The sequence below is a fragment of the Colias croceus genome, chromosome 12 (genome assembly GCF_905220415.1).
Source record: "Colias croceus chromosome 12, ilColCroc2.1".
NCBI classification, from domain to species: domain Eukaryota; kingdom Metazoa; phylum Arthropoda; class Insecta; order Lepidoptera; family Pieridae; genus Colias; species Colias croceus.
In genome coordinates this window covers 10,264,062-10,291,381 of record NC_059548.1, presented here as the reverse complement: position 1 = coordinate 10,291,381, position 27,320 = coordinate 10,264,062, and the positions used below count along the sequence as shown (strand labels likewise).

At 32.1% G+C, this 27,320-nt stretch overlaps 1 protein-coding gene across 2 annotated transcripts in view; it reads right to left on the bottom strand.

Annotated features, from left to right (window-relative positions):
• Positions 1–19,091, bottom strand: part of LOC123696452 — a 46,927-nt gene extending 27,836 nt beyond the window's left edge. The window contains exons 1-3 of one of the 2 annotated variants that reach the window (XM_045642612.1): positions 18,822–19,091; positions 9,647–10,420; positions 8,446–8,551 (exon numbers count right to left, since the gene is read on the bottom strand). In XM_045642612.1, the coding sequence (XP_045498568.1) occupies positions 8,446–8,551; positions 9,647–10,358 (818 nt within the window). In that variant the 5' untranslated portion in view covers positions 10,359–10,420; positions 18,822–19,091. The remainder of the gene's footprint in view (positions 1–8,445; positions 8,552–9,646; positions 10,421–18,821) is intronic. The other variant, XM_045642613.1, reaches the window with a different exon arrangement.
• Positions 19,092–27,320: the final 8,229 nt, after the last annotated feature.

The window sequence follows — 27,320 nt, the reverse complement described above, 5'->3', positions numbered from 1 at the left end:
TGTCTTTAAACATTCAAATGGCCAAGGCCGCAAGCGACCAATGGCTGAGCTCGGTGGGCTCTGATTGGCTCATTTGAATCGGATCAACAAGAGCTAAAACGCAAAAAAGGTGGATTTGTATAAAAAGCACGTAATTATTATTATTACTGATGGTGACACTTGTGGCTCCGTTCGGATCCACATACGGTCTGTGGTGTGGCAATGGATCCACAAATACCAACCGGATCAACAAGTGAAAACGGATCAAATAATTACTAACTATATGGCACGTTTGATCAACATAGTGCCCATGGAGATATCTATTATATTATATATTATATATTATAATATATATAATATATATATTATATATATATTATATATATTATATATTATATTATATATTATATATATATATATTATATATAATATTATATATATAATATATATATATAATAATAATATTAATATATAATAATAAATAATAATAAATAATATTATAAATAATATATATAATATATATATTATATATATATATTATATATATTATATATTATATTATATATTATATATATATATATATATTATATATAATTATATATATATAGATATCTCCACGGGCACTATGTTGATCAAACGTGCCATATAGTTAGTAATTATTTGATCCGTTTTCACTTGTTGATCCGGTTGGTATTTGTGGATCCATTGCCACACCACCGTCCGTATGTGGATCCAAACGGAGCCACAAGTGTCATCGTCAGTAATAATAATAATTACGTGCTTTTTATACAAATCCACCTTTTTTGCGTTTTAGCTCTTGTTGATCCGATTCAAATGAGCCAATCAGAGCCCACCGAGCTCAGCCATTGGTCGTTTGCGGCCTTAGCCATTTGAAGGTTTCAAGACATTTATTCCCGTTATAGAAACGTATGTTGCCGTTCGCCTTCCATAATTTGTTCGGATCTTCGGGAGGACAAGATAGCTAGCTCGTCTATTAGGATAGTGGCGATTTGATGTTGAGATTATAATATTTGTATTTATGTTTTATGTAGCGCTTTGCGGATGAACATACACGTATTATAAAAGTAAAATTGTTTTAAATTCATTATTTTAGTGTCGTCGTAGATTTTATTTGTAGAAGTTAAAAAAGGATAGTTAAAGATAGTTTTAATGATTTTATTTTGTTTGTTTTATTTTATTTTGTTTAATTTATTTTTTAGGTGGTCGATGTGATAATTCCATTTCAGAGAGCTGTCGATTCGCAAACCTAGGCATTTCTCGTGGGTTTTATGTTCTAATACAACACCGTTAATTTTAATTGGAGCGTGTGGTGGAATAATTTTGTTATGAGCTTTGAATTTAGATATATTTATTTTTAGTAGATTGCATTTATTTATTTAATTTATTTAAATCATTTTGTGCTTGCGCTATCATGTCATGTATAGAGGGACCAAAATAAAACAGACAGGTGTCATCCGCATAAAGTGTTAGGTGACCATATTTTAGCTTTAAATCTTGGAAATTATTAATATAAATTAAAAAAAAGCAATGGGCCTAGAATCGAACCTTGTGGTATGCCACATGTAATTGGTAAGGGAAGGCTATCATGGTTATCTATTTTATCTATTCGTGATCGATTTTTTAAATATGATTTCAGCATATCTAGTGCTTTACCATTAATGTTAATGGATGCTAATTTCTTTTTTATTAAAAGTTCGTGAGAAACGGTATCAAAGGCCTTTTGTAGGTCAATAAACACTCCCAAAACTATATTGTTTGCGTCAATGTTCTGTTTTATTTTAATAGTTAGGTCCATAGTCGCTGACAGAGTGTTACTTTTTGGCTTAAATCCATATTGACGCACTGAAATAAAATTAAATGAGTCTAAATATTTTTCTAATCTCGTGTGTAAAATCTTCTCCAATATTTTTGACAATACTGGCAAAACCGAAATTGGCCTAGTTACCAGGTTCAAATTTTGAGCCACTCTTATAGATAGGAGTTACCTTCGCTATTTTTAACGAGTCCGGAAAACGTCTTTGACTTATGGCTTGGTTAAAACAGTCGCTTAAGGTATGATTTAATTTTTAACCGACTTCAAAAAAAGGAGGAGGTTATCAATTCAGCCGGTATGTTTTTTTTAATGTATGTACACCGATTACACCGAGGTTTCTGAACCGATTTACGTGATTCTTTTTTGTTCGATGCGGGATGGTGTCGAATTGGTCCCATAAAAATTTTATTCAGATAGGCCCAGTAGTTTTTATTTTATGAGCATTTTTGTCTGTATTTGTAAATGTTGCAAGTGCAAGTTTGAAGTCGGTTGTTTTTAACGCAGTTATCTACTTGTTCTTTGATGCATTTAATTGCTTTTGTAGTAATACCATCAAGACCTGTACAACAGTTTGAATTAAGGTTATTTATAATTATATATTTTTTTACTGGCTTCGGTAGGTCTGAACTTATTAGTGAGGTAATTTTTTAAAATTTCGTAGTTGTCTTTAGATTTCCTCTCCTTTGAGTTATAAGATGTCGATTCTGGGAAACCAGTAAAAATTACATTTTTTTCGCGGCTCTTTCTGTCCCGTAGTTCCTTGATTAAGTTTTAAATTATATGAAGTTGATTTTTAGACGTAAAACCCGATGGATTGGCTGACTGATTTATTGATTAAAGATTTAATTCCAGTGATTTTATTTTACTCTCACCCTAGTTTATCTGGGATTCTAATTGAGAAATTGTATTTTGGCGAATTAAATTCAAGGATTGTTCGTTGGACGATTTAATTTCGGTAATTTGTGTTTTTACCTCAGAAATGTTTTCATGAATTTTGTTTACTATTTGTTCATTTGAGCATACATATTTTTCAAGTAATGTACTAATACGGCTCAACTCCGACCGAATATCCTTCATATCATCACTACATCTGCAATCTTGTTCTAGCGGTTGTCTCTGTTTTCTGCAAGTAATTTGAGTATCAGTTGGCATAGAACTCGTAGAAAACGAACTTAGCTTCGATAGATCGGGATGCGATCCACCGGCAGTACCCACTGCACCACTGCTGGTTAAACGTGTTGGCGATCTGCGTACACTCATATTTACTCCGCAATGGATAATTTGTGCAGGAATATGAGTCGTCATTTGTTTGACCTAAATCTAACATTTTAATTATTTTATCAGATTGATATCAGAGTCAGGTCAAAGGCGAATAAATATTATGATAATTATCTTGATATTTACTGATGATTCAAGAGGTAGGTTGTTATTTGTAGGTTGCATACTACTTGAGAATTATCACCGTCACTGTATGACGAAAGCTTCGTCGAAATATCTATCTTTTTAGGGTTCCGTATTTTTAGTTTCACAACGTTTTCTATAAGTTTCAATTGAATTACGGTCGACTTCTTCAACTTCCATAAAACTCAGGAGATTTTTTGCTAGCCTTAATTTCATATCCCCATGTCAATGTCATGCAAGTGCATATAAATGGAACAGATCAACATACGACTTATGATTATATATATACGACATAAAACGGAGTCAAAAAGTGTTTGAGCATTTCAAAATTTGAACCGTTACGGAGTCGAGTTCGTCTAGTCTAGGCGGATTTAGCAATGTATGGAACATTAACTAACTATAATATGTTTGTGTACGGAGCCAACAAATACTGTAGAGTTTACGAAAAATTAAACTACGTTACTTAATATACAGTTTCGTTTTGTCGGATCAAATAAAGCTGTAATTTTGATAATATAAATGATAATGATCAACATACGACTTTGGATTTGGTATATAAAACGGAGCCAACAAGTGTTTATGGGTTTCTGAATTTCGGCCGTTACGGAGTCGATTCAGTTCGAGATCTTAGCAATAAAAATGTTGAGTATATCAATTTCTCCACGAATACGTTTGGCAACATCGCTCAAATATTTGCGCCGTTGCCACTCCGGGCAAGATCTATGCAACCGGAGTCGAGTAATATTGGGGTAAAGGTGGAGTCAGGAATGCACGGCAGTCAGGCTGGATCAACTTAGTGCCCAAGTTGGTATTTATATATATATTATATATATATATATATGGCATATATCTGTGGCGACATTTTTTTTCTTTTTTATGGTCTTTTGTTATTAAAATATTTAACGAACGTGTGAATTCCGGCATTCTTTTTTAAAACAAATTGGATGATTCGATAAAAAGGCACAGATCTAGAACCACTCTGTGTAAAAAGGTCATACCAATATAGAAATAAAAATGTAAGTAAATATATATTATTTCTGTTTCTATTCTTAAACAATAGCTTTTATTTGTATATCGCATTATCACTCTCATAAAAAACAAGATACAAACTGTAACAATATTCGTGGTACACGACTCTTTCTACGCATCCAGTTAAATATATTAATCAGCAAATTAACTTATGCTCCCAAATATCTATACAGTAATTCAATTTGTTACCGAGTGAACCACGGCCGCCATATTGAATTATACCTTTCATGTTTTCTTTAATATACGGCAGAGTTTCCTTTGTCATATTGCACGCCTCATAAGCGAAGCGTTGAGGTGGGTACTACTGTCACTTCGCGCAAAACATCTGATTTTTCAAACTTAAAATGTCTTTATGTATCATACATTGCACTTGTAAGATAAAACATACACACACATATTAAGAAAAAACACTATTTTTAACATTCATGATATTTTTGATGTCATTTTTGTTATTTAAACTAGTTAAAAAACAGTTTAAAAAAGTTCTGTCTTGGACGTCCGTGTGTCTGTATGTGCGGAGGATTTTCTTGTTAACACGATAGCGACCGAAATACTTTACTAATCGAGTCTTTTTTTTTCTCTTACGCTTGAGTATGCTCAGGAATAGAACCCTTTCATTTTTCAGGGTCTGATTCGATGTGGTTTAATTGTTATTAAATAAACAAAAAAAAAATCGACTGTTCTCCATAATTTTAGTATATCTATATATATTCTTTATTTTATTTTTTATTTTTTTTTTATATTTATAGTCTACACAAAATTCACCATTATAAACTCGATTCTTTAAACTATAAGCCAAGGTTTAAAAAAATAAGTTGGTAGTCAGTCCCTTAAACCTGCGCAGTTTCACATCTAGGTGGGGCCACAAGAAAAATAGCTCAATTATTACGGTAGGTACCGCTTTACTTTTCCAACTGTTTTATTTTATTTCTATTTTATATTTATAGTGTACTCTTTATAAATAATCAATTTTATTGTAAAGGATGAGATTATGAGGCGTGCACTTTTGGATTTTCCAAACTATTTTGCTAATGCAAAAACATCAACCATGTTACAAGATGGGATATCTTAAATTGAAAGTAATATGTGATATAATGAAAAGTATCCTGTCGGGTTGTCTGTTACGTTTTATGTAACTCAATGAAGCAATTTTTTTCAGTAAAAAATTATTATTGTATATTTTAATGTTATTGTTGGAAGAATTAATTAATCTACGGTAGAAATATATCTTAGATAAATAGATACGTGGACAAGCATAACTAACATTTATGTGTTAATTTGGATTAAGTACTTCATAATATATTAGCGTGATGATAATATTATTATATAGCCTATAGCCTTCCTCGATAAATGGGCTACCTAACACCGAAAGAATTTTTCAAACCGGACCAGTAGTTCCTGAGATTTGCGCACAAACAAACAAACTCTACAGCTTTATAATATAAGTATAGATGTGAATTTAAACGTTCTCTTATTACACTGTAAACGAATCAAATTAATATTATTCTTATTTAAATCTGTGAACTGTATGGATAAACTTCCTTTAGACAAAATTAACTATTTTGATAACGAGATTATTTTAAACTAGGTTTCCGCCCGCGGCTTCGCCCGCACAGTCAAAGAAAAACCCGCAGATTGCGTCATTTTCCCGGGATAAAAAGTAGCCTATGTCCTTTCTCGGGTATCAAAGTGTCTCCATACGAAATTTCATGAAAATTGGTTCAGTAGTTTAGGCGTGATTGAGTAACAGACAGACAGACAGAGTTACTTTCGCATTTATAATATTAGTATGGATTAACAGGCCTTTTTCTTTCTTTCCCTAATGTAAAATACACAAATGTTTTATTATTTAAGCCATACATCCTTCTTGAGTGTACATCCAAAGCAATTACATTTCACACCCTATTACGTGCACAGTTATCCGTTAGGGGAAGATAATTTGATACCCGGGTCTACCCGGTCATGACGGATTATCCGACCCGGTCATCCGGCCACAATGCATTTGCTGTTTCATGTATTGTGTAATAGAGAATGCAAATTCAGAATTATGGATTTAGCAATTTTGTGTTGATTAATTTATACTTATAGCGGTAATGGATTGAATTTTTAACCGACTTCAAAAAAAAGGAGGAGGTTATCAATTCGGCCGGTATGTTTTTTTTTTATGTATGTACACCGATTACTCCGAGGTTTCTGAACCGATTTACGTGATTTTTTGTTCGATGCGGGATGGTGTCGAATTGGTCCCATAAAAATTTTATTCGGATAGGCCCAGTAGTTTTTATTTTATGAGCATTTTTGTCTGTATTTGTAAATGTTGCAAGTGCAAGTTTGAAGTCGGTTGTTTTTAACGCAGTTATCACTTGTGTGTTGATTAATTTATACTTATATATTTATATTTATAGTAATGGATTGAATTTTAATGTGAATCATTTCAAATAACATTATACTTGTACAACATAATTAGTTAAACAGGTACCTACTAGGGAAGCGCGTACGATCTTAGACCACATCTTAGCTTTCCATCAGGCGAGATTGTGGCAAGCGCTTCCCTATCTAGATTTAAAAAAAAAGAAAAAAAATGTGAATATTTCACACAACAATACCTATCTAGTGAAACTAGGAAAAGCTTATACCCACTATGGATAACAGATAGCGGATTTTATTTATTTATTTATCTTTCGGAAACGAACAATACAATATTTATTAATCTTATTCTTCCTCGGACGTTCTAGCATCGCCAATTTTCTCAATACCATAACCTACAGAATATAATAATTGCCTCCGGAAGTAGTCAATACGCGAAACAATGGCGTGTGATTCTGTGATATTAGCACATATTAGGTATAGTTTGAAATTTTGTGCCATTTATTTTTATTGTATTTACTAGATTTCCGCCCGCGGTTTCGCCCGCGTTTGCAAAGGAAAACCCGCATAGTTCCCGTTCCCGTGGGATTTCCGGGATAAAAACTGTTGTTTGTGTGTGTTAATCCAAGTTACCCTCTATATGTGTGCTAAATTTTATTGTAATCGGTTCAGTAGTTTTTACGTGAAAGAGTAACAAACATCCATACAAACTTTCGCATTTATAATATTAGTAGGATTTTACCCAGTATTTTAACGTTTGTATATAACATTTTATTTTAAATTTTGTATTTTAATTTATCGTATTGTAAATAATTTTAGTTTAAATTTATAAAATGGCTGTAAATTGTAATGTAAATAATGTCTATGGACAATATTCCAGAGGTGGCGCGAACACACTGTGATGGCGGGTTCCTTTAAAAAATAATAATAAAATAAATAGCCTCTGCCGACTTTACTTTTATCGAAGCAATGGTCTCAAAGTTGATCGTCTATCAAAGTACTCTTCTGTACTCTTATCCATTTGAGTGCATCCACTCTAATAAGCAAACTGAACACTCGTTTCGCATTATTTACCGACAATCCAACGTTTTTAATGTTGGAAAAATAACGTAAAGCTCGATTGTAGAATATGCCTGTTCGCTGCGGTGTAGGGCTGTCACTGGTGGTATTTAATAAAATGTGTTAATTTATGCCGTTAGGAGGCGCTATGTAAAATTTAATATTTATAATTTGGTGATTATTGCGTCACTTTTAGATTGTCTTTTTTGTCTAATCCACAGGTAACTCGTTTCATAAATAAATATACTGTTCTACAAACAACATATCCCTATCATGCATTTATTCATATTTTGAACTAAATATCACAACGATAATTAAACTTAACACAGACAACTTAATACGTAAACATTTTCTACTCTTACAAAATCCATGAAAATATAATTTTCCTGAAGAACTTTTTACTTTTGACAACCCTAACAAACTAATGCTTTTATTTCAAATTTTTTTACATTTAATTATGAACTCTATAATTGAGAAGTTTAAACATAAATCTCTTGTTTCGAACTACCGCGCATGTAACCTAGTTCATGAAATATTTTTAAAGTTATACAATGCTATTTCCTTGTAAATACGTTATTTTTGTTTGTCTTGCTTCATATTATACTGTACTATGTTATAAAGATTATTCAATTTATTTACAGTGTACGTAAGGCTTCGTCTTGGTATAACTTACTGTGATACTAGAAAGAAGCTTATCTATCTAGCAGTAGTATAGTAAATCATTTAGTAGCTTCCAAAAATAATATAAATACTTCGTTAATAATCAACAAAATTACCTGACAAGCAGCGTAGCAAACAAGACGAACAGCAGAGGCAGCAGCGTCCCGAAGCAGGCCAGAAACAGAGTCTGCATATCCGTGAAGCCTGAGAACATAGATAGAACTGCGACAGGTCACATGCCAGGGCACCAGTGGCCCCGTATAGGGAACTGCACGTTGGTAATATGGTCCCATACGGGGTACTAACAGTTTGAATGTAAAGGTGCAAATCGACAAGGTGCAAGGTACATGGTCCCATACGGGGACCCTGGCAGAATGTAAAGGTGCGAGTGACCCCGTGTGGGGAATGGCACGTCACGTAGTAATATAGTCCTATACAGTTTGAACTGACACTGACAGTTTTAATTTAAAGCTACAAGTGGCCCTGTACAGAGATGTACGTCGCATTGTAACATGTTCCCATACGGGGAACTGTGACAGTTTAAATGCAAAGGTGCGAGTGACCCCGTATCGGGAACTGCACGTCACATATCGATAATGTGGTCTCATACGGGGGACAGTTTGATTGTAAAGGTTCAAGTATCACCATGTAGGAGACTACACGTAACATTTCAGCAATGTGGGCCCATATGGGGAGTTACGATAGTTAAATGACTGTATCACGGCCCCAAGAGGCCATTGCGTATTAAGAAATATATCCAGCAAATTGATATCATAATTTTTTATTAAATAAACATGTCAATCAGCTTTTCAAACTGATACAAATCCAGTTAATACATTCAATGATTAAATTTTGCTGAATTGGTATTAAGAAATAAAATTGACTAAGTAGCTATTTCACAAACCAAATATTGAACTGTTCCACTTTTATACTACTTTTAAATTAGGTTCCATTAGCAAGATAATTAACTAATGGACCTTTTTAAATTGAATAATAATTGAGAGAAAAAAATATTCATGCCATTAATATATATAGGAGAAGTAAATCCCATTTACGTAAAAGAGAATTTATCACGAGTTTATTTTTAACATAAATTCATCTGAATCCCGGAGATTTACGTTTAATTGAACCGTCAATGGATAGTAAATGCGGAACGAGATGAGATCTGAATAAATCTAGACTTAATAATAACGCTACAGACTTTGTATATTTTAAAAAGAATCAATACAATTAAAATATATTATTGATCCAATAATTGGTTTGAAAGTAACAACATTGAATAGATAGAATGAATTTAAACATTTAATATTTACTCACTTGTGTCCGGAGCAGAATCGTTATCTATGTCATGTCCTGTGATATTACCAAGAGTATAAGCACTTTTGTTTTCACTAATTTTCGGTTTCGCAACCTCAACTAACTCCACATAGTCCACCTTTCTAAGAATATCACTAGAGTTCCTATCAACTTTATCTAAATTATTATCACTAAACACAGCAGTCCTGTTTACATCACTTTCGTTAACTCTAGCTGCGATCAGGAATTCAAATCTTGGTCCTTCAATATATTCTGATTCGGGCCTGAACAGAATATCAGTTAACGTTTCCTCGCGATCTGACTCTGAATCAATCATTGATTCTAACAACGCACTTGACGTGTTCAATTGTTTTTCGAATGCTTCAGCCTCGTTTTTCGTCATTTCTAGAATACTGACTTGGTCTTTTATGACTTTCTCTGATAGCGCTTCGTCCCTGTCTTGTTCCGCATTCATGATTGCCTCCATTTGTTTGTTGGAACTTTTATTCGTTTCTTCCGGTGTTTCATCGTCGTTTCTTTGTTCATCATCTTCGTTAGCTACGATAAGAGTGTCCGAATTGGTATCAACTGGTATAGTGTATGTGCTGTTATTAGAAAAGTTCATGAAGAATTCTGTGACATTTTTATTGGAGTAAGGACGAGAGTGCACCAAATCAGCTGACAGGAGCGCGTTCAAGAGGAAGAACAGTAGTTTTAATTTGACGTTTGTCATTTTGAGTGATCATCAAGGCTTCATAGTAAGTGTTACGCGATTCTTGGAGACATGATGCGGCCCTGGGGACAAAATAAACTATTGAACAAAAGTTTTTACTATCGATAGAGGAGGAACAATTTAAGCTCACGTTGTGCAAGTCTTGGAGAAGTTACGAGTTGGAAATAGTGAGAAAAACATGTTATTGGAGAACGACAGCTTGCTATAAAATCAAGAAATTTAATAAGAGTAAATATCGCACTTGCAGTAAACGCTGTAAATAATGGTCAATTCATTCCTTGTCTATTACAAAATTCAAGATCTATACTCTAAGCACTCAAATAATAACCACAATAAAATAATCTTAAAATAATAATAAAAAAAACTTTGACATGAAACTAAACATTGAAAGTTTTACAGAATTGAAGAATAACTAACAGAAGGCATCAATATCGGAAACCAATTTTGTATAAGTACCAATAAATATGTCCATTTGAATAATTATTTACGAGTAATATCAAAATGCTATTTCAGTTAATTACACACGCGAGCAGCTGTTACAATAACGCCAGTATACTTTGCCGTCCGACTTCTCCCGCTTCCGTCTAAATTTATTGAGCAAAATAACCATATCTTTTTCGTGTCGATACAGTTGTTTTTGAGGAATGTATGGTACAAAAATAACGAACACACTTTGTGATTTTGAGTAAATTTTATCCTTTTTTATCACATTCAAATTTTATCAAGAACTTTTTTTATAAACAACATCTTATACAAGGTGGTACATACTTTCAATATAGGTAATAACATAACAAAAAGAATTAAAGTTGCATAAAATCTAATGCACTCAGGTATCTACTAAATTGTCAGCTTATCTCATTCACATAGATCCAAATCATCGGCTAATTAAAAAACTTAAACCTCTACACGTGACTTATAAAATATGAAACCCTACGTTTTCACACAGACCAATCTGGTCGAACTGTCATGTCCGCCCTGAGTGCGAACTCAGAGGATGTTAATGTCATGCATGTTATGACATTATGCTGAATCTGAGTAAAGCGGTTGTAACTGACAGTAATTGGTTTGCTATATATAGTTACTAGCTTTCCGCCCGCAGCTTCGCCCGCGTTTTCAAAGAGAACCCCGCATAGTTCCCGTTCCCGTGGGATTTCCGGGATAAAACATGTGTTAATCTAAGTTACCATCTATATTTGTGTTAAATTTCATTGTAATCGGTTCAGTAGTATTTGCGTGAAAGAGTAACAAACATACACATACACATCCATCCTCACTAACTTTCGCATTTATAATATTAGTAGGATTAGTAGGATTTAGGATATATTAACATTTAAAATATCCTTGCAATGTTCAGGATTATAATAGCATACCTCGAATTCGTTTGCTCTTCCTCGATAAATTAACTATGAGTCCATACAGTATTTTCCAATAATTCGAACTAGCAGAACAGATTACTAAGTAGTTACTACCGATGGTTTTTGAGAATAGCGCTATTATCTACACGTCTAGTCTTTTATTCTTTATAATGGTAACATAAAACTTAAAAAAAAAGAAACGTCAGCCAGTTACAAATTAAAAAACGACTAAAAACTGTACTTATTCATATATTTTTTTAATATAACTACCCAGTCACTAGACACATCCGCGGCATTTCTCGCATGCACATCACGTTATCAACAGATGTTGCCCTTATAAAATTTCTGACTATTTTGCCCCTTCAATTTTATTTTTGGCAATAAAAAAAACTCTTTAGTAGTCTCGAAGAGCTGTTAACGTAAGAAACAGAGAGATACTATTTTAATGAAAAAAATCAAAATTATCAGAAAATAGAGCTGTGTCTGGTCATACGTAAGGTATTATTTAATTTTTCTATGATCCCAAAAAAGATTAAATTTATTCATAATATTAATAAATTAGTTCATCCACTTAAAAAAAACTAAATTAGTAACTTTGTAGGTAAATATAATTATTTGTTTAGTCTCTAAATATTAAAACCAATTCTCATAATTCAAACTAAAACTAACGATTCGTTTACTCATTCATGACCATTGATTCTGAAACACCCTTTACAAAGCTACAATTGAACTCGGAAGGATCCTCAACAAGATAAATATCAAGCGCTTGAAGTCGATTACGACAGCGCTGCAACAAATCTCCTGTATTGATTAACGAGCGCTGTCAGCGCTTTAGAACCTTTGTTAATCTGGCTTTACATTACACCGATGAAAAAAAGGTTTTTACCGCCTTTTTAGCTTAAAATGGTGTTGAAATTGATGTGTTTAGATTAAATAGATTCCGATGGTTAATATAAAATAAGGTTTAGACTTTTATTAGCCTACTGTTTTTATTTATATCTAAAGGGGTATCTTTTATAGCGTTCAGCTTTGACCTACGTTTTAATCGCAGTATAAAACTGTTTATCTTTGTGTAAGTTACAGATTTTTATTTAAACGTCTAACCGTTTCATGTTTTTGTATTATCAAACATAAATACTCTCATAAATGTAAACTTTTATATTCATATTAACAGAACTACGTTAAGTCTAGGATTGTAGCACATAAATACCTATTACCACATACAACCAAATCAAGACTTAAACAAACATTTTTTTTATATATATTTATACCTATATTTAATATTTTGTTTAAACAATGGAAACACTCAATTTTCTTCATTTTTTTTCACCAAAAAGCTACAAGGTGAGCTTTTTTTCTTTTTATCCTATTTCAACAACTATAAACAAATATATACTCCTAACTATTATCAAACACTTTGTCTATTTCAAGCTTACTAACCACACCAACCATTTATAAAGATAAAACGGAACAGTTAAGCTTTCATAAGCTTTGATCAAAGCTCTTCTATTCAATGAGTTTCCATTGTTATAGGAAACGAGTGTCAATCGATATTACCTCGGCTCCTAAGTTGTTACTCATTGCAAATAATTGCTATATTATGTCTTTCTAGGTAGGTTTTCGCCCGTGGAGTTACTTGCAAGAGCTTTTAGTTGTGAAATAATTAAAATAATACAAAATTATGAATATTCGTTATTTAGAGATAACTCAGAAGGATTAAAAAATATAATATTGAATGGTATAATTAAAAATATAATTGCTACCGTAGGTAATTTTTTAATAGGAAAATTAATTGTTACAAATCATTTGTTCATTATTGTAATTAAAAAAGTGTTGTTTGGTGTAAATGTGTTATAATTTTCTGAATGCCATATGAGCTACTATTTAACCATTTATTAAATAACTAGCTTTCCACCCGCGGCATCGCCCGCGCAGTCAAAGAAAAACCCGCATAGTTCCCGTTCCCGTGGAATTTCCGGGATAAAACCTATCCTATGTCCTTTCTCGGGTATCAAAATATCTCTATACCAAATTTCATGCAAATTGGTTCAGTAGTTAAGGCGTGATTGAGTAACAGACAGACAGACAGAGTTACTTTCGCATTTATAATATAAGTATGGATTTACAAATGCCTTTCAAATAAACGAATATACAACGTAAGAAAAAATACAACAGAATTGAATACCTCCCTTCTTCATCGGTTAAAAGCTATGCCCAGTCCTCTGTTAAATAGAAACATAAAAACTAGTAATCTAGACTTGCCTTGAACCAAATGGCTGTTATTAAGACAAAACTGTGTCGACCTGAGACCTGACCTGAGGGTATTCATGCCTCCTGGCATATGAGCTTTTTTATACTTATTATAATATACTAAACGTTCATTTATATTATCTAGCTGTGCTACGCGGTTTCTGTAGACAAACCCGCGGGTAAAACAAGTATTTCTTTAGCTTATGTGTTATTCTAGTACATAAGCAATAGTATGATGATTCAGTGGTTTTCGTGTGAAAAAGAACAAAGTGCAAACATTCATACATACATACATACTCATAATAAATTATACTAGTCTATATATATAAAAATCCGTTTCGCGTTGTCACGGCATCACGTGTGAACGGCTGAACCGATATAGATAATTCTTTTTTTTATTATATTCCTTGAAGTACGATGATGGTTCTAATTTAGAGAAAACGTAAATATGTACCTCGGGCGGACCGCTAGTAATAAATAAAATATACTACATATTAACTTATTAATAACTAGATTTCCGTAGCTTTTCCTGTAGTCACGGGAAATTCCCATGGGATTGAGATGTTTCATCGCGGCAAAAAACGTCTTTATTATTCCTTTCTAGCCTTACAACTTTCTTCACACATAAAATATTATAAAATTGCTCCGTTTATAAATAAAAAAGGCAAACACACTTCCGAATTTATATATTCCGAAGAAACAAGAATAAGGATAGTAAGGATACGGATAAAGATGGGTTGAAATATAGTTTCTGGTATTTTCACTTTTTATTTATCTTGAACAAAGTTTATCCAATGGACTACGCTTCAAGACTCAAGAGCATTGCAGAAGTACTGGATCAAGGGTCAGTTTCACAACCTGTTGACAAAGTTACTGATAGGCTATTTAAAACCATTCTCACTTATATTTCATTTATTATTTGTCAGTTTAACTGGCAGATAGGCCAAATAGAGCGTATACGAAAGATGTTAAGGGGCTAAATTTGGTCTATAATAGCATGCATATTATTGGACGGATAAATTTTAACCAAGGATTGAAAAATCGGCCCTTACTACTACAGATAGATATTCGACATAATATGCCTTGTTCATCGTAGTTCGTAGACACCAGTCTAGAATCAAGATAATAATGATTGACGCGATCTATGTCTAGCACAGTGTACCTACCTCGGCCTTGGAGGTTCTTTGCATGCAAATTGTTACCCAACTGCGGGAAAAGAAGGGTTATGTGCCTAGATTATGTGTACGTATTTATTAAACACGTCTGAAATAACGATAGTAATATGAGGAATTCTATTGTGGTACTAAATTACAAACCCATTTTAAACACTATAAGAGTACGTAGTGAATGAAAATTCATGGAATATTTCGTTTCCCCATTCGTTCCACATTCACAACTCTTCTCTGTGGAAATTGCATTGGAAATCTATCTATGTATGAGGGCGATTCAAAAAGCACTGATTGGCATTCATATAAAACAATAATATATGACTGGTTATTGCGATCATAATATGAATTTGCCAGTCAGTGCAATTCAAGGCGTAATCTGTCTGGAAATAAGAGGTCATAATACGACCCCTGAAAGTCTTTTAAAATAAATAGATACATGTAAATGAACATTCACACATACATTTAACCCTTCTAGCTAGCCTATATCTAGCCTATACCTTATCCAGCCCGCGGCCAATGGCACATTTCCCCCAGCATCGCTATGAAAGGCAACAAATTATGTACCGACCCTTAGCTATAAAATATTCACAGGCACACGTGTGTTTGCTCTAAGGGATTTATTAAAGGCATTTACAATGCAAGCGTGTATGTATGAATGAGATGTTGATTAAAAAGACGGTTTTGTTGGAATGGGTTCGAATTAAAGACGAAATTGAATATGGAATGTTAGGAGCAATTTGAAAAAATTGTTATAGGTTTTGTTAATGGAAAATTAATTCAATCTGTACATTACCAACCCGTACGTATATTACGTTCAGTTTAAAAGTTTCAAGAACAAAGACTTCATCGAAATCGATTCAGATGAAATATAAGCCTCACAGTTTTATACTACGAAATATAAGTGTGATATAAAAATAGCTGCTAAGTTTTATGTTGTTTTCTGAGTTTTATGAGGCAAAAACCAACTTCAGAAAAGTAGAAAATCAATGTGTCGCAGTATACTTTCGTACTATAATATTAATATGGATTAAATTTATTACACATCCTTTATTACCTTAATTACGAAAGTGTATAATCGGTAACACAAGTAAACACATAAAAGTTACACCTCACGCTAGTTTCACTAATTTAAGCTCTAATTAGATAGTAATTAGATATTGAAACGAATACGTCGCCCCAGTTCAGAAACTTGTAATTAAGCTTTTGAATACTGGAGCCATGAGACTAATGCTTATATTTTATTTTTATATTAAGAGCTTGGAAAATGTAAGAATTAAAACCCACGTAAGAGGCGTTTGTCCTTCGAAATAATGGTCTGATGATTATAATGAGGTGTAAGTAGATATGTATTCGTTGTTGAGATTTACTTAAATGATATTAATAGCAATATTAAGAAGCAGTATTTTATTCGTCAATATAAAAATATTGTTTAATACAGCAATTTTAAGTGTTCTGTTTAACCATTAACAATAATTAAACCATCTTACGAAAAATAATGATATTGTACGAAATATTATATAAGTGTAGATAAACACACAAGGAAAGAAATACGTATCTAATATATTTTCGTGGGCAAATTACGGTCGTGAAAAAGCTAGAAGCGGTTTTAATGTTGACAAAACTGCTACGCGGCTACGCTGCGTAGACATTTCGTAGCGCGGCTACGAAGCTTTTTAATTATCCGTTTCCTTATGTCATGCTTGTTTCAAGTACAGTGCTTTTTACGTATGGTATATGATATATAATGTTCGTTGAATACGAGTAATGAATATCAAATATACGACTAATCAAAAAATTTGCAGAATAACTGATGAAGAGTTGTTCTAAAAATGTATTCCGTATATGCGTAGGTGTGCCTGTATATTCAGACCAACCTAATTTTAGGTTCTGCTCTACCTAACAGTAACTCTATTATATATTGTTTTTATTTGTATATAAAAGCTAAAAAGGATTTAAACTATACGACAAATCACTATTTTTGTATAGCTCTAATTGTTTTTTCCTTGCGCATTGAATTTCAATATCTTTAATTGAAACTCAATGCGCATTTATGTAAAATTAAAATGTGGAATTGACATGATTTAAAAGAGCAACTACAAAGTTTCTTGCCGGTTCTTCTTTGTAGATAAGTACCGCTTTCCGAACCGGTGGTGAATGATAAAGCTATGATATGACGATTCAAAAGTGCTTCTAGAAGAAGTCTAATTGAATAAGTAAATGTTTGAGTTTGAGTTTGAATGAAATGGGTGAAATACATAACTTCGGATACAGAAATTCGATATGAAAAGCTTTAATAGTTCGACAATTAATTGATAACAAAACCTTGAAGCATAGTTTATGAACACGTATAAAATTAATTTATTTAAACTAGTATACTTAAAAAATATGGTTGATTTTGAAATTGCCTTAGAGGGGTCGTTAATACCTGCGTTTACCTTAATGTATTCCTGATGATGCTTTTTCTGGGATATCAAAGAAACAATTTTTTTTTAATTTCATGAATATGTCTTTTGTTGAAATTAAATTCGTTTATTTTTTTTATTTGGGTATTTTTATAAAAAAAAGACATGGATTGTATATTTTTTCAACGTCTACTTTGCAACGTCGCTCAAAAACACTTATTGCATCATCGAGAAACTGAAAAGCTGTTAAATATAAATAAATCACCTGCAAAACGTTGGTATTTCATGTAATAATAATAATAATTAACCGAGGATCTTATTAAGCCACATGATACGTGAAAATTAATAAATTACTACAAAACCATGCTATTTTCATTTAATATTAATCAACGTATGAACTTAATAAGCCAAACTTAAAAGCAGTGCCTACATGATAGCTATTAACCGCGACATTGCTTGTGGTAAGGTTAAACTTGTCACTCCCTACGTGAGTCAGATGTTACGCTACTGTAACGTCTTATATGGGTTTAATAAGTCCTACGTTATTGAGTACCATACTTACATAATATATTGAGATAAATATACGTATTTTCTTTTTCATATTCTAAAATGGATTTTACCATTTTATGGTTAGGATTTAGGTATATACCTAATGAAAGACACGTAATTATATTTAATTGTTAAAATTACATAAAACCTTTGAGATTTCCCTTAAAATCAATATTAAATTAATTTTAAGAAAAACATTACTTGCGCGCAAACTATCTTATCGTTAAAGTAGAAAGTAAATTGCTTGAATAATTTTCATAAATTACAAATACATAAATATAACGAATTCATTACATGTATAGATAACAGAATATATTTTATCTATCATCTATTAATTAAAAATTATTATTCTTTTAATAATAAAAATAACTTTGTAAAAATAATTTTGTATTGTACTCTTAAGAAATAGCTCTGTATAATTGGCGCATGCTGTGTTAACCCCTAATTGTTTGTTACTTTATCGCAAGAACTATATGTTATGTAATAATAATTATATTAAAGAATTATTGTAAACAAATGTTGGTTAACCAAATAAATAAATAAATAAATAAATTTTATCTTATAATTTTACTAATCAAAGAAAAAGAAATGGTATAGGTAGGTTGAAGGTTAACAGAACACTGAATGATACGAAAGTAAAAAAAAACATGCTTTAATAAGTTAAGAAATATTAACCCACCTTAATTAATTAATACGTTCCTTCTCATGTAATATTTAAATGTTGTATAAAATACGAACCTGAAAGTCCATGAAGCCAGTGGAAATCCTCTAAAAATTGTTCTGTCACAAATTCCGCAATTCACTCACGGGCCGATAAAAATACGCCTTTGTAAAAAAATAAAAATCTAAAATCCGACCATAGCTCGATGCAACACTGAAACATTATTATTTGATAATTATAACTTATAAATCGTGTTTTTTATAGGACGTGGTTCGACCGGGCTATGCCCTCAGCTCCGGAGGCTGACTCTCGACTACCGGTCGAAGCTTCGTATGCTGCGGCTCCCCTCTTGCGTAACTATTGTTGTAAATTAGATAAACCGTCTGGCGAGCTAATAAAAATGTTTATACGTCTATCACCTCACTGTTATTGAATAATTGGTTAACAAACGACAGCTTTGAAGTGAAAAGGAAAACCAATATGTACATATGTGTTATTTCATCTTGCGATTCTGAATAAGTTTCACCTTATGAAGCTGCGAGTGACTCTTCGGGAAAAGCCTTAACGCGCAGGCGTCAAATGGGAAATTCGAAAGAGATGAAAATAGGATCTGCCTGTGCTGGAAAGGGAGGGGAAATCGTATAGTGCAGATAATCTCAATTTGTTGTCTAAACACGTTCGAGTTTTAAGATGTGAATAGTGTATGAAATGTGACGGTCGTTATGAAAATTTTAGATTTTTTGGGACGTTAATTAATGAAACACTGAAAACATACTTTATATGAAATAAATAAAAAATTTACTTACTCTTTTGAATGACTTTAAATGAACTATAAGTACGTGAAGTACAATTAAAACCTAATATTGCATGCCCCGTATCGAGCTAAAAGCTTCCTGCGCGCGTAAGCGTTAAAAGGCTAGAAGGTTTCTTGAAAATAAAATCAAAAGATTGATTCACTTAGCATAAACACAATAAAATACTCACTGAATCGGATTTCCTAAAATAGTTAGGACTTTTAAGTTTAAAAAAATCTTCATATTATCAGAATACATATACAAAAGCTCTTTTAAAAACTCACTTACCTATAACTGTTCACATACCATACGTATTACATAGGAATAAATTTGGAAACCGATAATATTCAATAAAAATCCCTTTATTAGACTTGAATTATAATAAAATATGTATTAATTTCCTTAAGTTTGAATTTGAAATAATTAAAACAAAAAATATTATATTTTTGAAAGACTGCGTCTCTATCTTATCTATAGATCTCCTACGTAAGCAATCTCTCTGTCAAATTTCACTTAAAAACGTCAAGCAGTTTTAAGATATTTCACGCTAAGTCAGTAAGTGTTAATCCTTAAACTTTATAAATAAACAAGCAAAAAAAGAGTTGCTTTTAATACGTAGAGTAGTAGTTAAAATTAGATGTAGACTCGTATATTATTGTTATAGAAGCAGGCACACCTACGCATATACGGAATACATTTTTAGAATAACCGCCATCAGCAATTATGCCAAGCATTTTCATCTGTAGATTAGTCGTATAACTACTATCTGCCCGCGATTTATCGTGTGAATTAAACTAATCATACAAACACATGTCATACGTACTAACTTACTCACATGCTCTGCACAAACACACAGATGCACAAACACATACACACACGCAAACACACACACACACACACACAGACACACACATATACGAACAGATACAAGCACACAATATTTATAACGGGAATGACTTCTTAAAATTGAAATATTAAACTTCAGTTTGTCCTTTTTTTGTATAAACAAAGGTATATATATATTTGTTTTTCCTTTTATCTATTTTTACTGTTTAAACATAAAACTGTGAGTTTGCAGAAACATATATAATATAGATATAAAGACTGGGAAGAAACTGGCCTTCGAAACACAGTTTACAATTAGTTCGAAGGTCAGGGTCTGAACATAATGCTGTACCTGTTTCTTGAAAAATAATTTTTTATTATTATTATTTTTTTTTTTAAACATTATCATAAAGAGAGATTGCATTATGAAACATTCTGAAATAAATTATTTTCAACCATGAACTTATTAAAAACATTATAATTACATAAAAACCTTCTCTGTTAAAAAAACAGTGCAAAATTATCCAATCCTAATAGTTTTCATTTCAGTCAGTTAGCTTTATAATTTAAAGCCAAGGTCTATAGAAGTAGATGAAAAATAACCGTTTTTAATGCGTAGTTATCATCATTCCATAATTTTTGAATCATAATAACCGTAACAATTACCTCTACCCGCAAAGTATTCGTAACTCTAAAGAAATAAAAACTTGCGAAACAAAATGTAACCTGGTAGAGTCGAAACATACAGCTACTTTGAAATAAATAATAAATTAATCTTTTTTTCTATTGCGCTCTTAAATATCTAGTCGATAGACATGGTATTTATGAAATGACAGCCAAATAATATGGATCGTAAAAAGTTATGTTACCAAATTAATAGTATCTGAAACATTAGTTATAAGTTATAACATTAGGTATAAGGTTATTTATGAATTTATAGTAATAATAGCTTTCTACTTTCGGCACATTCCCAATAGGAATTTCCCATTTATAACGCGTAGAACGAAACAATAAAAAAGATGACTTATCTTTTAATCCCCCTACACAATAATCAATCATAAATTATATGCTATCATTATTTTTCTGGAATTGTTATCGTGTCCCCAATAAACGCCAATTATCCCGCAGGACTTTCACCCCGGGGACATTGCTCCTGAAAGGGGGAAATAATTACATTAATAACGCTTTGCGATGATTGCAAAGACAAAACAAGTATCTTTATATTTAACTAGCGGTCCGCCCCGGCTTCGCCCGTGGTACACGTTTTCTACATAAGATCCATCCTCGTACTTCAAGAAACATAATAAAAAAAGAATTATCGAAATCGGTTCAGCCGTTCTCGAGTTATGCGCTTACCAACACATTTTGCGATTCATTTTTATACAGGGTATCTCAAAAGAAAGTTTATATTTTGTGGATGAATAAAAAAAAAGTAAGCGGTGTATTGAAAAAATGTTTATTAATTATCAGAGTGCATAATATGGGAATTTATTTCTTAAAAATAATATCGTCCAAATGCAGTCCATTGCGTTCACGGCACTCATTTAATCGAACAGTAAAATTATTTATGACAGCTCGGCAGGTAGACACGGTGATGGCTGCCATTTCGTGCCGGATATTTTCTTTTAAATGCACTAGAGAAGTTGGTTTGTTGGCATACACTTTAGATTCAAGATACCCATATTATGTACCTACTATACACCGCTTACTTTTTTTTTATTCATCCACAAAATATAAACTTTATTTTGAGACACCCTGTATATAAGATGGTTAAAGAATAATAATATAATGGAAATTGTCAATATACATGCACAGAAATATAATTTAAAAAGTATATTCTATCAATATTATTTATTTTTCCATCAAAATACTTCCAAAGACAGTCTTATATATCGTAGTTCGTGTTGAATCCGGTAAGGACTAGAAAAACAAAGTAATAAACTTTATAGTATGTACTTACCAAATTATATTATTGGAACTGTGTTATTGGTTACATACTAATAAAGTAATTAAACTGAATGTGAATAATAATAAATGTGTGTAATAATAGTAGAAATATTTTAAACTGGCTTTGTCCCGCGGTTTACCCTTCATTGCTCCGCTCCTATTGATCTTATCGTGATGATTGTATATATTCTCCTATAGTCCTCGATAAATGGATTATCTAACAGTTAAATATTTTTTTCAATTCAGACCCGTGTTTCCTGATATTAGCATTCAAGCAAACAAACAAACTTTTCAGCTTTATGATATCAATACAGTTATTTTTAAAGAAAGTAAGTAAATAATATTCCCAAAGTAGTTTCTCAAGTCTTTACTTCTATATGTCTGTCTGAACTGTCCGTTAGAAACTTGTAGATTTTAGTGGATTAAACTTCGATAGTAAACCTTAATGTATTCAAATCCTTCACTCTTTATATAAAAAGATCTTCGAGACCATTCTCCGTTATATTTCATTTAATCAATTGACTGGATCCAGCTAGCTAAGTGCGGCGTTTAGAGTTCACTTTACAAATGTTATAAAAAAATGTAAATGTCATATACAATAGTTGTAGGCAATGATATAACGGTGCATTTAGAACATAGAGCTAGAGCAAGAGCATTCTTTCGTGATCTTTTAGTGTAAACGAATACTCGTATTCAGTGTTGTTCAGTATTAGAACATTGCATAGAATGTTTTCGAACGCACGAAAAACGAAAGAATGCTCTACTCTCTCTTGCTAAGAATGTATAATAATACAAGTGATAACTTCGTTAAAAACAACCGACTTCAAACTTGCACTTGCAAAAATTTACAAATACCTACAGACAAAAATGCTCATAAAATAAAAACTACTGGGCCTATCCCAATAAAATTTTTATGGGACCAATTCGACACCATCCCGCATCGAACAAAAAAAGAATCACGTAAATCGGTTCAGAAACCTCGGAGTAATCGGTGTACATACATAGAAAAAAAAACATACCGGCCGAATTGGTAACCTCCTCCTTTTTTTTGAAGTCGGTTAATAAGTTTGGTATTTTGTAATGTATTGATCAACGTTTTAATTGTGGGAGGAAATAAATGAATAAATAAAAGAATGAAAGAATGCTCTACGACTATTTACACTACAAGAATTTGACATAGTGGGGTTAGAATTAGCATTCGCTCGTTTGATGTAAATGCACCGTTATAAGTAAAAAGGTGTTAATATTTTATTAACGAGAATGGTAAAATGTGGCTAATTAAAGAATTGGAGCATTAATTTATACCATGTAGTATTTGTATATCTTCTATAATATAAAAATGAATCCCAAAATGTAAGCGCATAACTCGAGAACGGCTTAACCGATTTCGATAATTTTTTTTTTATTATATTCCTTGAAGTACGAGGATGGTTCTTATGTAGAGAAAACGTTAATATGTACCACGGGCGAAGCCGGGGCGGACCGCTAGTCTTATATATAAAAATGAATCCCAAAATGTGTTGATAAGCGCATAACTTGAGAACGGCTGAACCGATTTCGATAATTCTTTTTTTTATTATATTCCTTGAAGTACGAGTATGGTTCTTATGTAGAGAAAACGTAAATATGTAGGTACCACGGGCGAAGCCGGGGCGGACTGCTAGCTATTTATATTTATACAATACGCTGTACAATCAAAAGTATGCAAATAAACTGCACATATCAAAGAGGTATTTCGTTTTCCCACGGCTATTGTGCGGCCTATTGTACTATGTCTATCTTACATTTTGACAGATAGCTAAGGCTGTATTGTTCAGCAAAGCCTTTGTAGCACTTTGATGAATATTGTGTTTGATTCTTGTTGGATTTTAGAGTATATAGTTTGTGTCTTAGTTTGAAATGTTAGTTTTTCATTAAAAATATGACGTTATGCGTTTAGCTTTGCTCTTTTGCCTCGGTTTTTTAATATCATTGTGCAAAAATTTCAAATTGTAAAGATGATTATTTTATATAAAGTTTATTATTAATGGATGGATAAGGTGTTTACGAAATTTCTGTATATGGATTTAAAATTGTATGTAGGTAATAATAATTAATACTCAATCATAGAAGACTTAAAATTTTACAAAATATCACAATGAAACGTCCCTATGCTTTCTAACCGATAAATGATTTATTTTAATAAAATTATAAGTATTTTAAATTGGACTTCAGAGACATGAATAAAATCCATTACACGCGAATCTTTTACAAAATTCTGGAAGAAATCGCTGCATAGCGATAAGGCCGCCAATTGTTTAAATGTATTCTTAGGTTAGTTTTATTGTAACTTTCTTGGAGCAATAAAGAATCTATATCTATACATATAATAAATCTGCAGAAAGGTCAATTCTGTACATTGAAAATATTGAAAAAATAAATAGCAGGGGGTGTTACTGGATCGATACCAAGCCCAAATATGTGATTAAAAAAATTTTTGTCTGTCTGTCTGTCTGTATGTTCAGGCATCACGTGAAAACTAACGGTTCGATTTCGATGAAACTTGCTATAATTATACCTTATTATCCTGGGCATAAAATAGGATACTTTTTATCCCGGAAAAATACGTAGAAAAAAATAAATCTTAATTTTTCCGCGCGGACGGAGTCGCAGGCGGAAGTTAGTTAATAAATAAAATTTCAGTGAATCTATCATAATAAGATATCTTTACTGGTTCATCCTGTTATCATTTAAGATATTTAATTGAAAAAGTATTGTGTGTTTTATTTCAAATTTCAATACTAGCTTTCCACCCGCGGCGGCGCGGCGCCCGCGCAGTCAAAGAAAAACCCGCATAGTTCCCGTTCCCCTTGAATTTCCGGAATAAAACCTATCCTATTTCCCGGGGTAAAAAGTAGCCTATGTCCTTTCTCGTGTATCAAAATATCTCTATACCAAATTTCATGCAAATTGGTTCAGTAAATAAGGCGTGATTGAGTAACAGACAGACAGACAGAGTTACTTTCGCATTTATAATATTAGTAAGTATGGATTAGTCAACCATTGTTTGCACCAGACACCTCAAAGCACGAGTCAATTTCACAGGCGCGTTTCGTTGAACGATCTCTGGAATAGAAAACTGTCCAACAACAAAGTCCATATGACTCGCATTGCTATTTCAATTTCTCTTTTAGTGAAACCTTTGTGCTTTTAAAAGGGTATATAAATATTTGAAGGACAAATAAACATACCGTGGTCAATATAAAAACCTAAGACTATACCTACATAGTACCTAGTGTATTTATTAAAAGCATTCATTCATAACATCATCATACAACTAAATACAACAACAACATATTTTGTTTTTTTTATTACTCCGCTGATAAGAGAAATGGCCTATCCAGTACAATAAATATTTTAATTTTAAACCTGAGATAATCACATTCAACAAACAAACTCTTCAGTTATATTATACGTAGTATATTATTATTAGTCTGTGGTTATATGTATATATATTACTAGCTTTACTCCCGCATACTCTAAAACGTAATAAATATACGTAGTAAAACCTTCCTCGATAACCACGCTATTCATTAGTGAAAACAATAAATATCGATGCAGTAGTTTTTGAGTTTATCGCGAACAGACAGACGAACGCAAAGGATGACTTTGTAATATAATATGTAGTGATTCTTATAGATTTAAAAGCGGTAGATTAAACACTAGAAACTCGAAAGTTACTTTTACCTTCTACTATCAAGTAGAATGCAAGTAAAACCGCATGCTCCAGCTAGTTATATCTAAATCAGCAAGAATTCCACTACATTGTGTCACAATGCTCTAACCTTGCGAGTTGCGACGTATTGGCAAATTGCTTCACAATACACATTGTTGTTGACAAAAAGATCACAAAATGTATTAAGTGAGTCATGTGCATCTCTAGTGAATAATATTGTGGAATAATAAAGGCTTTTTTCAACTGTTGGTTGAGAATCTAAACAAAAAGTATATTGGCAGTATAAATAGAATGTTAGCAAATATTCTTTAGAATAAATACATAGTTGTCGAACTTTAATATTTATGAATTACAAGCTTTCAACCCGCAGCATCGGCTGCGCAGTCAAAGCATAGTTCCCGTTCCCGTGGGATTTCCGGGATAAAACCTATCCTATTTCTCGGGTATCAAAGTATATCTATACCAAATTTCATGCAAATTGGTTCAGTAGTTAAGGCGTGATTGAATAACAGACAGAGTTACTTTCGCATTTATAATATTAAAATAATAAGTATGGATTTAGATTATCATTGTCGTGATTTTTCTAACGACCTGCTAGTCATTTTATCGTTCAAAATTATACATATATTCCAGGAGGTAGCAACGTTGACAAGTGAGCATTTTAGTATAGTTGGTTCTTTGATATGCTGTTCCTCTTGCTATTTCGGTTACAGTCCGGGTTGTCTGGCTGGCTGCAGTGGTTGCGTTTAATAGTGCGCATCTTATCTGCACAGGAAAATATTCTTATTCATTTTTTAACGCGTAATTTTTAATCGTTTGCCTTTAGATAGATCCATTAGACATACATTTTTTATTGCAAGACGTGTTTTTCGTTGTTAAATAGGTGCCAGACGCAATTTTTATTTCGAATTTATATTTTTATTTATTTTTTATTATTTATATTTTTTACAAATATCATCGAAATAAGTGAAATTCCATCAACGTGAGTCCCAGTGAAGGATAAGTAATCACTGTGTTACTTATACTATATATAATATTCATTTTACTATTTACAGTTTTTTTGCAACAATCTACCTTATCGCACTAATAAACGCAACCACTGCGGCCAGCCAGACAGCCCGGACTCTAACCGAAATAGCAAGAGAAACAGTATATCAAAAACACAACTATACTAAAATGACTTTTTTTTAAACGTTGCTAGCTCCCGTACTAATACATGTACATAATATAACATTGGAATGGTCATAAAATAAAACACATCATAATATATTTGTATTATTTATTTAATCTTTATA